General features: G+C 43.2%; 1 protein-coding gene across 4 annotated transcripts in view; it reads left to right on the forward strand.

The window, feature by feature from the left end:
- LOC115087675 overlaps positions 1–15,115 on the forward strand; it is a 149,493-nt gene that overhangs the window by 57,916 nt on the left and 76,462 nt on the right. For all 4 annotated transcript variants that reach the window (XM_029595130.1, XM_029595133.1, XM_029595131.1 and 1 more), the window contains 4 exons: positions 9,773–9,899; positions 11,019–11,102; positions 13,306–13,366; positions 13,944–14,032. In XM_029595130.1, coding sequence (XP_029450990.1) covers positions 9,773–9,899; positions 11,019–11,102; positions 13,306–13,366; positions 13,944–14,032 — 361 coding nt within the window. The remainder of the gene's footprint in view (positions 1–9,772; positions 9,900–11,018; positions 11,103–13,305; positions 13,367–13,943; positions 14,033–15,115) is intronic.

Genomic DNA, 15,115 nt, shown 5'->3' on the forward strand with positions numbered 1-15,115 from the left:
TCAGCTCCTCTGGCATCCTTAAAGGGCTGCAGGACTTTTACTAGCTGACTCATGACTAACCAATCTTGATGCCCTAGGGGACTATGCACACCTATCTCCATTTCCAGAGAGGTCATGAAGGGGTGTCAGCTGCTCTACTAACTTCCGCAGCAACATATAGGTGGCATTCCACCGGGTGCCAATGTCTTGAATGAGATGCTTGAGGCATCCCCAAATCAGACTGCTTTTGTCTGAGAACCTGCCCCGCCTTCACACTTCTGTGGAAGTGCACGGCTATGTTCCTCCACTTGTGTATTAACATATGCAGGTATTCATTGTCTTGGTGCTTAGACGCCAACCACAACCCCAGAGTGGACTTCACTACCAGGTGCAGAGTGTGTGCAAAACATCAGATGTCCTGAAAGTCCCCATCAGATATTGCCTTTACCATGTTTGCACCATTGTCTGTGACAAAGAAACCCTGCCTGAGGATTCCTGTCTCTCTGGTGTAGCTGCCAGCAACTGTCTGCATGCTAGAATATTGGCTGAGTTATGGGCCTCGTCCGTCAGGTGGGTGTGCAGTAAAGCCAACCTTCACTCTGATACTTGTTCACTAATAGAGCTGCTGCCTGCCCCTACCTCATCCAGGTCCCACCAGTGTGCTGTTAGGGAGAGGTAAGAGTGTGAACCATTCATGGTGGTCCAGATATCGCAGGTGAAATGCACACTCCCCTCTGCCTTAGCTAGCAGTGCTTAGATGTGTCTGCGACACAGGTCATCCCCAGCCTGTACAACCATTCTGCTAAATATGGCTCTGGAGGGGACTTTGTAATTTGGAGCTAACACCTGCAGCAAATGCTTGAAACCCACATTCTCCACTACCTGCAAGGGCTGGTCATCAAGGGCAATTATTTCCCTGATGCTCCTGCCTCCTTCCCCAGGATAGCATTACCAAATACCACCCCATTTCCTCCATGGTGGGTTGTCACTTCTGACGCACAGCTGGGGGCTGCTGGCCTGCCACATGACTGCTAGAAGGGGCTGAGGGTGTGGGATGACTCTGCCCTTTTCAACCACTTTTCGCTGCCTGGAAAAAGGGGTCCCCTGACTGGTACTGCCACCATCCCCAGATGTCAGTACTGTTGGGTGTTGCTTCTGCATATGATGCATCATGCCAAATTAGTTAATGTCCCACTTGCTTGTCTCTGCTAATAGCCCTGGCGCAGTAATTACACTGAGCAAAACTCAGGTCCTCCATCACTTTAAAGTGGCTCCAGATCACATATTTCTTTCGTGATCTTCTCTAGAGCCTTCTGGGTGGATGCTGGCACTGGAGCTGAAGTGGTGGGTGCACCCTAAGAAGCAATGCCAGGGGCATCAGTCACACTCTGTGCCTGTGCTGACTGCTCTTCCTCCTCAGTTTCATCTCTCCCCTGCTGCACTGAAGTGGAGGCTAAGACAGAACTAACTAATCCTCCTAAACCTTCTTCAGCTATTACTTCCATTTCTGATGAGAATCCCACACAAGATTCTTCATCAGAAGCAAACACTGACTGCACTACATCGTCAGTGCTAACTAGTCTGCTGTCACACTGCTGCTTTTGGGTCTCACTCTTGTCTTGGATGGCTCAGCCTTCCCTTCCCTCACCTTGAAAATGGGGTCAGAAACGGGTGGTGGCAGTACATCATGTTTAAATTTATATATTTTTTCTGTTTGGAACTGACTGCCCCTCCTGAGATTTTAGATTGGAACAGCTCCCTTTTTAACTTTAATGGGGGACTGCACTGCCTTTTGCAGTGCCTCCTCTGCCAGTGCCAATCACTCCTGACATCATGAATTTAATTAGGGATTTCAATTAAAATGATTATTTCTTTATTGGTGACTGAACACCTCTGTACCAATATGTGTGGAAAACTACACAGTGCAGTGTCATGCTGTACACTACAACTGAGACTTCTCTGGAGTTTGTTTTTGTGCACACAGAGCAAAGACTGGAAGCCTCAGCAAGCCCAATTCCTACAGTGATGCTGCTTATTTGAAAATACTAACTCCCAGACAGCCACTGCAACTCTCACACTATCTCCCACCCAAACCCTGCCTGCCACCTACACCGGGGGGGGGGGGGGGGGGGGAGATCAGCAGCAAAATACCACTCCTGGCAGCTTTTCTCAGTGGAAGAGAGACAGTCTTGAGTTCAATAAAAAAAAAAAAAATAAAATTTAAATGCAGTAAAAAAGCCTGGTTGCCTGGCAGGCACAGCAGCAAAAAAGAACACATCTTTTTCAGCAATAGAAAATTAATTGTAGCAATTGAATAAAGATTTGAGACACACTCGGAGCTCAAACAGCAACAACCTTCTCAGATAACAACCCAAGAAAAAAGTGCTCTGTGGTATGCTTGCTTAAGGTAGAAAATGCAGCAGGAACAGCATCACAGAGCACTGAGAGCAGCGATTGGCTGAATTAGAAAAATGCTTTGCTCTGATACATTGGCATTCTGGCCTCCTTGCCAACCTGTCTGACCCACTCTGACAGGGCTGTGAGGTCACTTATGAGTCACAGGAAAGGGCTGGTTGTTGCTATGGATACTCCCACATGACCTATTTTAAAAGGCTAAGAAAGCACTGAACCAAACAAATGAAAGTTTCATTTGTAGGGCTAGTCATTCATTTCACAGACCCCGCCCCCCCCAAATCAAACAAATAGGGACTTATTCGTTGAAAACAAATGCACATCCCTATTGTGCAGTGTTTATGGAGTTGGGCCACTACTGCCTTCACACTAAAATATTGCAAAGTAAACTAATCTCAAATTCTCTTCATTGCATGGCAAGTATCAAACATTTCCTGGACCTCATGTCAAAGGCTTGAGGCTAGCAGTCAAGCAAATGTGCAGGTATTAATCCCCACATCGAAGACTGACCTAACCATGTATTTTCCACATTCCACCAGTGACTGGAGACTGTTCTGCTTTGGAGGAAGCTGCTTAGCTTCTATCTGCATCTTTCATCATGTCATGCCTATATTGGCCCATAAAGAGCTGGTAAGAATCTGTGGGCATGGAGCATTGCTCTATAAAATCTTTCTCCTAAGAGTATCCAGGGTTCTAAAATTCTTCCCTAGAAACAGAGGAATGGGTTATAGTCCTGTTAGATTTCTTAAGCAGACTTGACCACCACAGATTGTGTATAGCGGGCACGGCATCTTTTTGAATCCAGATGTTTTTTTGGACAAGAGAAATTGCATTTTTCACCTTATTGACAGGAACTAGAGGGGGTCCTCCCAAATCCTCATCTGTATTTCCTGAAGAATCTCATGGATTAGGACTACCACAATCTCTTTAGGAAGTTCAACTAACTGGAGAATGTTTAGAATTTTATTTCTAGTCTCCTCCTGAAAACGAAATGGAACAGCCAGGTGTGACTCAAGACAAATGGTTGCCTGAGGAAAAGGATGAGAATGTGCTCCCTTGCCCCCTCCCCCCCCACCAAAAGTCACGGCACAGCTCAAATCAAGAGGGTCAAGGGTGGGGCGTCTCTTTGTAGTTTGGCCCTTTTCATGATTGCAAATGCTGGAGAAGGCAGAGAGCAGGGGTCAGTTCCCAGAGGAGTAGCAGTGTGTTGGTGATATTTCTATCTGGCAACCGCCATGCACCTGGGAGCCCTAGGACCTGCCTCCCATCTTTCCACCAGCATTTGCCCTTGGAGGAGATGGTGAAGGACTGTGTGTGGTGCATTCTTTCTGGATCAGTCCAAAGGTATTAGCTGCCCTGGGTGGTTGTTAGACTTGTAACTCTCCTCCCCCTGGCCCTCACCACACTAAAAAAAAAAATATATATATATATATATATATATTCAATTATAAAAGATTTTACATAAAAAAACTTTCATAGCATAGTCTTAAATAAAAATATCACGTATTTTCAACATGCTGTGCTATGATACCAACCACTGCAGTACATGCAGAAAAGACACTCAGAATCCATAAGGTATTTGTCAAGTTGTAAAGCATGTTGGCTGTGTGCTTGGCTCTCAGTACTGTTTTGGTATGAGAGGTTTGCTATATTATAATTTAGTTTACTTATGGCTTTCTAACTGCCAGCATGCACACAGTAACAACCCTACTTATGAAAAGACAATACTACAAATATTACACCAGGCCCTAAAACTCAATATACCTCCCATTAAGAAAACAGAGCAAGCTAAACATGCTACAGATTGCTACACAGCAACTACACTTATCTAAAACTGCTCAGAAACCTCACCTCCGTCACACATACAGAATAGACATTCACACAATATGCCATAAAGTATAGACAGATATGTGCAGTCAAACCGAACAGGAAACCACAAGAAGCCAGACTCAGCAGTGCAACAATGTAAAACCAGAAACAATAACCTCTCATAAAACATAAAATCAAATGTCAATCATGATAGTAAAAACATACTATTAAAAAAAAAAATACATATTTCAAAACAGCTGACAAATAGTCATTCAATAAACCCATAACATTTATTGGGTTTTTTTCCCAGAACTTTTAAAAATATTTCAAAGCATCAGACACATCAAACACCACCCAACAATTAAACAATACAAAAAATTCTGTGCTCTCCATACCTGGGAGCTTTGAGATTGGATTAGTGGGAGAAGGGGCTGCACAAACTTTGTCCCTTTTCAAATAAACACTCTAATGCACACATACGTTCCTACACATGCATGCGTACTTACTACTCGCACACAGCCCACTCTCTTCTCCCCCTCTGGAACTCACAAGCAGCAGCAGTTTGTTTCCACCTTCTCATACAGCCAGGGGCAGATTGACCTATTGGGGGATCAGGCATCCCCCGGTGGGCCAGTCTAGCTGGTCATGTGGTCTCGACCGCATGGCTCTTCCTCAGCCCAGCCTCAGTGCCTCCCAGCCAGCCCCTGCAGAAGACCAAGCCGGCAGGGGCCGAAGAAATGAAGATGGGAGCCTCCCAGCCAGCCCTTGCCATAGAGCAAGCCAGCAGGGGGCCGACTAAATTAAAATAGAGGCCGACGGCAGTGGCCAAAGAAAAGATGGGGGCTGGCTGGGCAGCGCCTATCTTCTTTTCTTCGGCCGCCAGCCTCTATTTTAATTTCTTTGCCCCCGCCTGAGACCAAGCCAGGGGGCCGAAGAAATTAAAATAGAGGCCCCCACTGAACAGCTGGTCTCCTTTGGCAGTTAGCAGCACCGGTGCTCACTTCTTCGGCCCCCGCCAGAGACCAAGAGGGCCGAAGAAGTGAACCCCGGTGCTGCTAACCACCGACGGAGACCAGCTGTTCAGTGGGGGCCTTGGATCGGAAGGGTGCTTCTGTGTGTGTGAGGAACCTGCCAGTTTTAAAAAAAAAAAAAAATGAAATGTGATAGTACATATGCAACTTGAAAAGTTGGATGAAAGATTAAATTACTGAATGTTAAGCATCCCTCTTCTGGAAAATAAAATTTAGCAAAGTGGGTAGAGACAAATTCTAAAGCAAAAAAAAAATTAAACTATTTAAAATGTTCATCTCGGCAAAATCACAAATTTAAGATATTGATGCCAGGTGGGGTTGGTTTGTTTTTTTAAGCATGAAGACTAGAATAGTTCCAATCTGAAACTGTTTTGCCATTTTTTAACCCTTTAGAAAATGTATATTTTTAAATGACTAGGACTGGAATCTTCCCATTTAAAAGAGAAGTTGACTAAGATGTCTTTCGGTGCCATATCTCCCACATGAATAATCATGACTGATAGTTTGAAGAAAGACACTTGCTTTATTGCCTGAAAGTGCAAAACAAGAAAAGCTGTATGGTGTGGGTGGCTGTCCCTTGGGAGGACAGAACCTGAAGGAAGGATGTAATTTCGCCTTCTGATAGGAATGTGGTTTTCTTATTTCTCCTCTGTTTAATATACTTCCTGTTATCCCTTTTTGCTCAATTGTTAAAAATCCCACATTTTGAGCTTTTGTAAACCGTTGTGATGGCTTTTCTGAATGACGGTATATAAAACTCATTAAATAATGGTTGGGATCATCACTTTAACTTTTTAGTAAAAGTAAAAAATGCTGCAAGTCTGAAAGCAAGGTGCTTCTGTGAGTGTAATGTGTATGTGAGACAGGGAGGGTGCTTCTGTGTCGTGTGTGTGCAAGAGAGATGGAGCAATTTTTTTGGCTGCCTTGTGGCTGTAAGATAGAACATGTGTGTGAGAGCTTATGTGTAAGTGAGAGAGCGAGAGCATTGTGAGATTGAGAGAGACTGGCCAGAGGTGACGTGTATGTGTGTGTGAGAGAGAGAGAGACTGGTTGGGGAGATTGGTGTGTGAGACAGAAATTGGTCTTGAGGGGGTGTGTGTGGGTGTGTGTGTGATAAAGAAGAGATTGGTTGTGGTCCCTAAGGAAGAGGACCGTGAGGAGAGCTACTGCTGCTTCTGGTGTGGCCTGCAAGGGAAAGGAGTAGGAGAACTGCTGGAGAGGGTAAGTAAAGGTGGCTTTTTAAGTTCATTTTTCTTGATTGACTACTATTTTAATTATTGGGTAGTATGTGATGTCTGTGGTTTGAAATATTTTATTGGTGTTTGGTAAATGTTTCAAAATTTGCTTGAGTCTTTAATTATTGGATATTCTATTCATCAGCTGTTTTGAAATTATTTTTAGTATGATTTTATAATTATTATTCATGATTTATTTATCTTGATTTTATTTGTTTCATGAGGATTAGTCACATTTTTGTTTTTTTTCCATTGTTGCACTTAGTCTGGCATGATACATTTTACAGTTTAGATTTCATCTGTACATTTCTATTTATACTTTATGTGGCTTTATTCTGTATTTGGTGAGAGTTTGTGTTCTGCATGCAAAGACTGAGATGAAGCATTCTTTTAGCATGTGGTTTCTCTGTAGGGATCTGTAGTAGCTTAGCCTGTTCTGTTTTCCTGATAGGAGGTGTATTGATATTTTAGATTCTGGTGTAATATTTGTGGTATTCTTTTTCATAGGTGGGGTTGTTCTTTGAGTTTTGGTAAATAGTACTGTGATACAGGAGGACCATGCCGACATATAGGGGTGTGTACATATATATGTAATTGGGTACCCATGGGCCAGTATGGAGAAAAATCCCCCGGGCCACTATTTTCCCTCAATCCGCCCCTGCATACAGCCAATGAGACTTCTTGCTTCCTGAGGTGTGGGCTGATGCAGCTCCTGCTCCTTTCTGGCCACACATGCCAGCATTACTCCTACTCCTTATGGCTGCAGCAACTGCTCCTTCTTCCCACCTGGGCAAGCCCATACAATATAACTTTAATGGGCCCACGCAGGCAGAACAAGGAGGCATAATTCAGTCCTGACAGTCAAACTGCCCCAAAAACTGAAGCATCCTAGGCAGTCTTTCCCTTTCCCTGCTCCCCCCTCTACAGGTCTTCCTTTTCTTTTTGCCAGTGGGGTGGAAACACCATGGACACATTGACTCCCTGAGAATCTTCTGCTGGCCCAAGGGGGGAGAAAACACTGCATGAACGAGGCTCCTCTGCAGGCCCATGGAGGGTGGGAACTTGTTGTGCATCAGCTTTGGGGCTCTCCCTTCCTCCTGTGTGTTACCTTGTAGTAAGATGAAGCAGTCACCACAAGCATTTTGGGAGCACTTTTTTGCCGCTCCTAAAGTGTTACTACCTGATGCAGTTACCTTGCCCTGCCTCATGACAGAACCACCCCGGGAACAGCCACTTCCATTCTCTGCACAAATCCTGCAAAGGAGTGATCCTCTGACATCTTCCTTTCCTTTGGCAGAGGAGAGGGGTTGGAAGGGGAGTCCTGTCAATTCCAATTTGGAGACTTCTCCAGATCTATAGCGGCATACCTAGGAATATGTTTGAGTCAGAACCCGAATGGTGCCCATCCCACAGCAAGACCTCAGAGGAGCACTTATTTAAAATAACTTGTTACCTGTGCCCTCAAATGTTTGGGGCAGGTTACAGTAAAATTCACAGTAAAAAAGAACATGTTCATAAGAGACAAGACGAGCACTGTAAGCTATACAAAGCATTGATCAAGCTGGACTGCGGGAAAAAACTAGAGAAAAATCTCACTGAACAAAAGTAACTGTGGTTGAACTCAGTTATGAATTGCTGATGTCTTGAAATGCCTGTCAAAATAGGTTCCTTTTCAAAGTTCTTTTTAAGTCCTTGGCACTGGGTATTAATCTGATAGATGATGGAATCTAATTCCAAATGGTGGGACCCATCGTTTGTAGCTGCTAATTCTGAGAGTCTGGAACCCACTTTGGGGAGGCTTCCTCCCACGATGGGCTGGCGATCACAATAGTGCAGCCACTATCTACACTTTTTTTTGTTTGTTCTCCTTCGCCCCCCAAGGCTGCAGGTGGCTGCACATCAGCCTGATTTAACAGATGACATAAATACAGTGACATTGATGCTCCGCTTCACTTTGTCAAAGGCCTGCTGGATCTTCTTGTCCAGCTCCTCAGATTGCCAATGTCAACAACTGGGAGACAAGACAGGTGGCTATATCTTCTGAAGTCAGAGGTTTCAGTGGCATACACCTGAAACCCTGGAGACTGTCACAGTGCCCAGGACTACATAGAGGATGAGCTTTCCTCCATGGGAGAGCTTAGGGGGGGATTCTTATCTGCAGCAGGAAGTTTTCACTCCTGGTATTGTGCACCAATTGAGGCTGACTCTTTTTTTTTTTTTTTTTTACATTTGCTTTTGCTTTTGCTCAGTGCTCAGCATTGGAACTCCTTGATGCTGGAATCAAAAGCAAAAACCTTTGCTGCCTTCAGGTGGGAGCAGGCAGACTGCCTGTCTCCAGTCTTTACTGCTCCTTGATGTCAAGGGGGTCTATATCCTCTTGATGCATTACTAGCATCCAGTTCAACTCATGAATCCATCAGTCAATGTCTGATTCAATGAGCTGGTCTTACAGTACCCAATGTGCTTTTTGATTAAGCTCCAACTGGAACCAGCACCCGCTATGGGTCGTCATGGTTGCATTGACACACCAGAAAGTCATGTGATGCCCTTCAGGCCCAGGACACCTCTTATCATGAGGATCCACAACAGGCATGTCTTTCACAGCAAGGATATTGTTTGAAGCCAAGTCTACTTACCCATGACTGGACAAAAAAAAAAACCTGACTCCATGACAATGATTGGTCAATTTCTCACTGAATTGAGCATGACAATGAGAATACCAAAAAGCTCCCTAAAGACACTAGACACTCCTATCTGATTTTGGATTGGATAAAATCCTAAAGATCCATGACTGGGCTTCTCAAAGAATGAGAAGGCCCCCATGTGGATGCATGGCATCATGGCATGCTGCACATGCTCAATAGGGCACAGTCAAAGTTCTAGGAACTTTAACACGAAAGTTCCAGGGTCATCCACTTGTCCTCAATAACTCTGTTCTCTTTTAAAATGGCTGAAGTAATTTGGGAGTGAAACTTCCTAGTTGTAGCACTGTATTCAGAGCTGAAAGATAGACAAGGATGAAATTGCTTACAGAGCAAGGAGGAAGTGGGTAGCTGAAGATTTGATTTCCTTCACTTAGCAAAAAGCTCTTGGTTCTTTCAGTACCTTGAGTCAAGTGTTTATCCCTTTCTTGAAAATGAAAGCTTTCAAGATTGAAAAATCTGCTGTCCCCTTTCTTCCTGCCCAGTAAACAATCTTTCTACCTATTGTACAGTGAGGAGAGTATACTATAAATACAAAATACTGATTCATCATTGAAGCCAGGAAAAAATGATTCATGCCCTTGTCACTATGTTCACCCTCCAGAACAACCCGCAGATTGCAAAGATGTTGGCGACCTGTCCCTACAATGCCCGTCACAGAGTTCTGAAGCAGGAGCTAAAGGTTCATCTCCAGACCTGTGATGATAGATGTGAACCTGAGCTCTTTGAAGGTAGGACAGCACTGTGGGAATGTATGGAGTCTACAGATGTGTGAATCTGCAAAAAAAAAAAACAAACCAAAACGGCAGTCTTGTGGTGAAGACAAACACAAGTTGAGGGGATTAACATACAAATCATAAACCTTCTACTCCTTCAGAAAGCCAAAGCTCAACTGAATCCCATCTTCATGGGAAAACATGCTTAATTGAAACTAAGTGGCTGTGTTTGTTTAAAACACATTTGTATACGTAAACTGAGGGCTGGTAGCAAAATTATTTGTGGTAGCAAAGTTCATAGGGCTCCACACCTATAAAGTCTGGTGAAATTTAATTAAACTTTGTTAATGTGTTTAATAGTAAAACGGAGTAGACTGTCTTTTCCAAGGGGCCTATCAGCCATAGAACTCTCTAACTAAAGCTTGTACTGATGAGTTGACACACTGTGGGGATGAACCAGTGGGCCTGGAATAGTTTGATCCTGGGGCTGCTTGAGAGGCTTTGGTATATTTTACTGGTGATCATGGCACAAGCTGAACCATTTAATAGCTAGAAGAGCTTAATGGCATGAAGGAGAAACAGTCCACTCTCAAAACAGCAATCCTGGGGTCCTAAGAAGTCAAACAGGACTAATACAGGTGCTCCCTGAAAACCACTCAAAACTTGGCTTTGATTTTTGGTCTTAAGTAGCTCTAGAATCTTAGCAGAGAAGCTGTACTGATGAAAGACACTGAAGCAGCAGGGAAAGACTATGCTTAGGGCCTAGTCTTGTGCTCTATCTGAATGGTAGCCACATGCCATTCCAGAGAGACCTCATCTGTCATGCTCAGTGGGAAGAAATTTCAGGTACTGGATTAAAACTGAATTAATCTTGGGAGGTGATGGGTTGAAAGAAGTTGCTTTCCACTGTTTGGAAAGTGGACCTGAAGTAGCCACATTCTATTGTTTGCCAACAGCTCTGATACACTGTCAACCAGCACTAAGCTAGAACTGAAACACTAACTGAAAACCTGAAGATAGAATGGAACTGGCCAGACTTGAATCATACTAGGAAAATGTCTGGCTTCCCCCACCCTAAACATAATCTTTCATATAGCAATTAATCACTTTTTTTTGTGTTTAAAATCCTCCCAGAAGTAAGCATTAAACCTAAGGAAGAGCCATCCAATCCACTCAGCTTTTGGGACAAACCTCCATGTGAAGAGAACTGGGATGTTGGTAAGCAGATCCTTGGTGCATCCCTTTTCTGCCTCTGTAGTACCTCCCTACATCCAAACTCCTTTACCTTAGCTCTCTTCCTCATTTTTCAATTATTGCTCAAATCCCTCCTCCCCTCCTTCACCTCCCACACTGATCCAGCAACGTGACTTTCAAAAGTATCTAGCTTCCATGTGGTGGTGCCTTTCTTGTCTCTGTATAAACCTTGTTGTAGTATTCTGGTCCATCATTGGGCTGCCAGTGCCTAGTGTCTTGGGCGGGCATGCCCGGGGAGGACAAGGAGAATCTCTGAATGTTGGCTGGCTATGGGAAGGAGGAGGTTCTGAGGGCAGCTGTAGCTGGTGCCCCACCTCCTGTCAATGAGTTGCCCTCTAGCCCTGGCACCCCAAGTAGTCATTCAACTTCCTCTGGCATTTTGAAGGTAACTTTAAGCCACTTTTGCAGATAAACTGCTAAATCATGGAAATAAAAAAAAAAAAAAATGCCTCCCATTCAAATAGATCTATGCATATACTTTTACCTACAGTGTGGGCAAGCTTGAACTATTTTCAAAAACACGCACATGAGCTATATATATTGCTCGTGTGTGTGTGTATCCGTGTAGGAGTGTATGTATACATGTAGAAATGTAACTTTTCTTGAAAAATCTAACCACACAAATTAGTAGATAAAAATTTGTGCAGATAATTTTCAAAGGGAAAATGTGTGTACTTTTACTTCCTTTTGAAAAATCAGTATAAAATCTGGAAGTAAAAAGTACTTATGCACATATTCAAGACAGTTATAATGTCTGCTTTATGACTAGTCTAGTACCTAATGTCCATCTTCACCAAGAACACAAGCTGACCTCTGCACTGTAGTTCAACAATGGAGTATCTGTTAATTTTTCAGGATATCAGACTGGCTGGCTATTTGAGCAGCTATGAACAGCCATGCACTCTTGAGATCCTTTCTGAATGTTTAAAGAGCACGAACCTGCCTGACTCTTGTCAGCTCAACTAAAATTCTCCCTGGGGCTATATACACTGGAGTAGTAGCATACCTTTGGCCAATATGGTCTCTGCCATAGGGACTGGTGAAGCATTACTTTCTGCCCTTGAGAGCTTTCGGTAGGTCCACAAATAGCTGCACTGCTTCATTTATGCATCAAAGCATCCTATTTTGATGCACTAAGCAGCAGTGGTGTCAAAGCTTAATGCATTGTATGCTCCAGGGCTTCAATCATCAAATGTCTTTGTTTATACTGTGACAATGGTGCTGATACAGCCAAAATACCATCTCCAGCATGGTGTATCGACAGGCTGAGACTCTGTGCTTTTTTGGCACTTGTGGCTTAACAGTGGCATTGCTTTGTCTCCTGTGACTCTGCCTGACCCTGAGAATTCAGCCTTCTTCGTCAAAGGGGGAGAGATATTGGAGGAGCTCCTGCTCAACTTGATGCCTGAGGAGGCAAATGAAGCTGCACTTAAGAGGCTAGACTGCAACTTCTCAGACTTACACAGTTCCTCCTCTTTCCAGACCCTCAATGTTTGTAAATGAGGACATCCAGCCACCATGGTAATAGTTGGCCTGGTAGTGATTTGGTCTGACAGAGCTGTAACAAACTTCATGTCTGTCCATAATAGTCATTTTCCTATTGTACAGACAGCAAAGCTGCTTTCTTGCAAGATATCCAGAATTTTACTTTTTAAATACATAGCACTGATAAGTGGTATTTGGGAGCTGCTGAGGCAGTGAGATAATTGTGAAAAACATACCAGGAAGTTTAATAACAGTAATGAAGAAGAAAAATATTGATTGTGTATACCTGTCTGTCCTGGTGCTCAGACAAAAAAGGTTTGAAAGGACTCATAAAGAAATTCCATGTAGGAATTACTATACATGCTCAGAAGAGCAAAAGCTCTTAGCTTAGAGAAGGGTGCTTTTGGTGCAGTCTTATCAGCCACATGTCAAAGCTCATTCAGTTTTGTTTCTTTGAACAATTGTACAGTCTTGCGGCTACTCAGTTTCTTACATAAGCTCATTTAGAGAAGCCTAATTTAATAGGGAAACAGCAAGTCCATTTGTTTTCTAAAAAGTGTCCTTATGGTATACCCACAAAGGGAAGCAGGGTCCCATCTTAATTTTGAGAGATGTCTATATTGATAAGCTCACTGTATGTTTAAAACTCTTTGCTAACCTTACTGCTCTTCATGTCCTTCAGATGATGAGCCTGTTTCTCCATTCATCCTGGATGTCAGTGGAAATTCGTTTTTGAAACAGAGGTAAGGGCTCAATTCAATATGGTGAGGCAAGGATCACAAATCAATAGTAACTTGCACAAAGCTGCTTAATCGTAATCAAACCAGACTCACCAGTCATTACATCTGCCGTCAGTTTATTAAATGATGCATTAGACTTCAGACAATCTACTTAGATCTACATTTACAAAAAGAAAATGTGCAATTACCAATACAGTCTGTATTTCAACCACAAATGTCTTATCAAGTGGTTAATTCTAGAACATTATAAATATTCTCCTTTACACATAACAGGCTCAGCTCCATATTCAAGAATGGACTATTCTCAAATTGATGTCATGTCTTGCTCTGCTGAGTTCTGAATATAGGGCTGAGCTGGGATGGCTTTGATTCCCAGGAATGGTTGGTTGCAGCATGGGTTTATGGTGCAATATGCACAGAGCATGGTAACTATGATCCCTGAGTCACTGGCCTTGTGGCTACTAGAGATTGTTTAGAACAGGGGAACTATTATCCCCTGGTGACCTAGGGTGATAGCACCTCAAAGAACCAGTTATGGTGAGGACATCTCAATCTGTTTCTATTCTTACCCCTTCTCTAGGACTGAGAGCAGCTCGAATCCAGTGGGAGATCCTAGAAGCAGCAGCACATCTGCAGCCTGGCTTCCAACATCTAACACCTGGAAACAAGGTAAACAGAAAAGGGGGAGTTGTGAAGCAGTACAGATACTGAGGCAGCTGATTTGCCAAATGTGTCCGCTACATTTAACTTCATATATGTGCAGATTAATCCCCTATTTTGAGTTTTTATTTACATTTGATATTCCACCTCTTTCCACAAGTGACCTCAAAGAGGATTACAAAACAAGTTTTACTAACAGTGCATTGGTCATCATTTACTATCACAAATGATTCAAATTTACAATGGATTAACACTGAAAAGCCAGGGTGTACAACTTATAGGCCTTGACAGTTCAGATAGGTCAGAAAGACTGAGTTTGAGTGAACTCTAAGGCAAGGTGTGGCCAAAAAGCTTAGCCTTTCCTCATTTTCAGGAAAAAAGCTAACATGGCTGGAGGCAGAGAGGTAGTGGTACCTTGTTCCAGATTTTTGGAGCATAACTACTAGACTTCACTCTAGCTTCTTCAGCTAGACTGTTCTGCATGAAGTCTTGCAGAACAGTCTAGCTGAAGGGGAGGAAAGAAGAACCATTTGGGAAGATCTGAGTTTTTTTCTAGGGGTAGTGTAGGGAGAAGTTGAGATACTTGGGGGGGGGGGGGGGGGGGGGGGCTTGCTTGTTCATGCACTTGTAAATGAAGCTTTTGACTAGGAGTCAATGTAGCTGGTGTAGTATTGGTGTTATGTGCTCGGTTGCGTTTGGCCCCTAGCAAGATTCTAGTGACTCTATTCTACAGAAGCTTAAAGGCATTTCAGACTGTTGTGAGATTGCTATTGTTTTGGCTGCTGATATATCATAGTAGCAAGATTGTGTTTATGTATTAATCAAGGTAGTTATGCAGTATACATATTTGGTGCATATGCATAATGGAAGTCCTATTACCTTTAGAGAGGTTTCTGTCATGAGGTTGTAATCAAGTTCGAATCCCCCAGAGCTAGAGGAGTTTGGATTTGGATGGATTAATTTAAGTTTGTGATTAAACCACTGGGCTACTGATATAAAACAGACTATCATCCCATGAAAATGGGTTCAGACCAAACCTCATCCATTGCCAATGTGAGTTGGATATCATAGAAACGGAGAAATGATGGCAGA

Source organism: Rhinatrema bivittatum, chromosome 3 (genome assembly GCF_901001135.1).
Source record: "Rhinatrema bivittatum chromosome 3, aRhiBiv1.1, whole genome shotgun sequence".
NCBI classification, from domain to species: Eukaryota; Metazoa; Chordata; class Amphibia; order Gymnophiona; family Rhinatrematidae; genus Rhinatrema; species Rhinatrema bivittatum.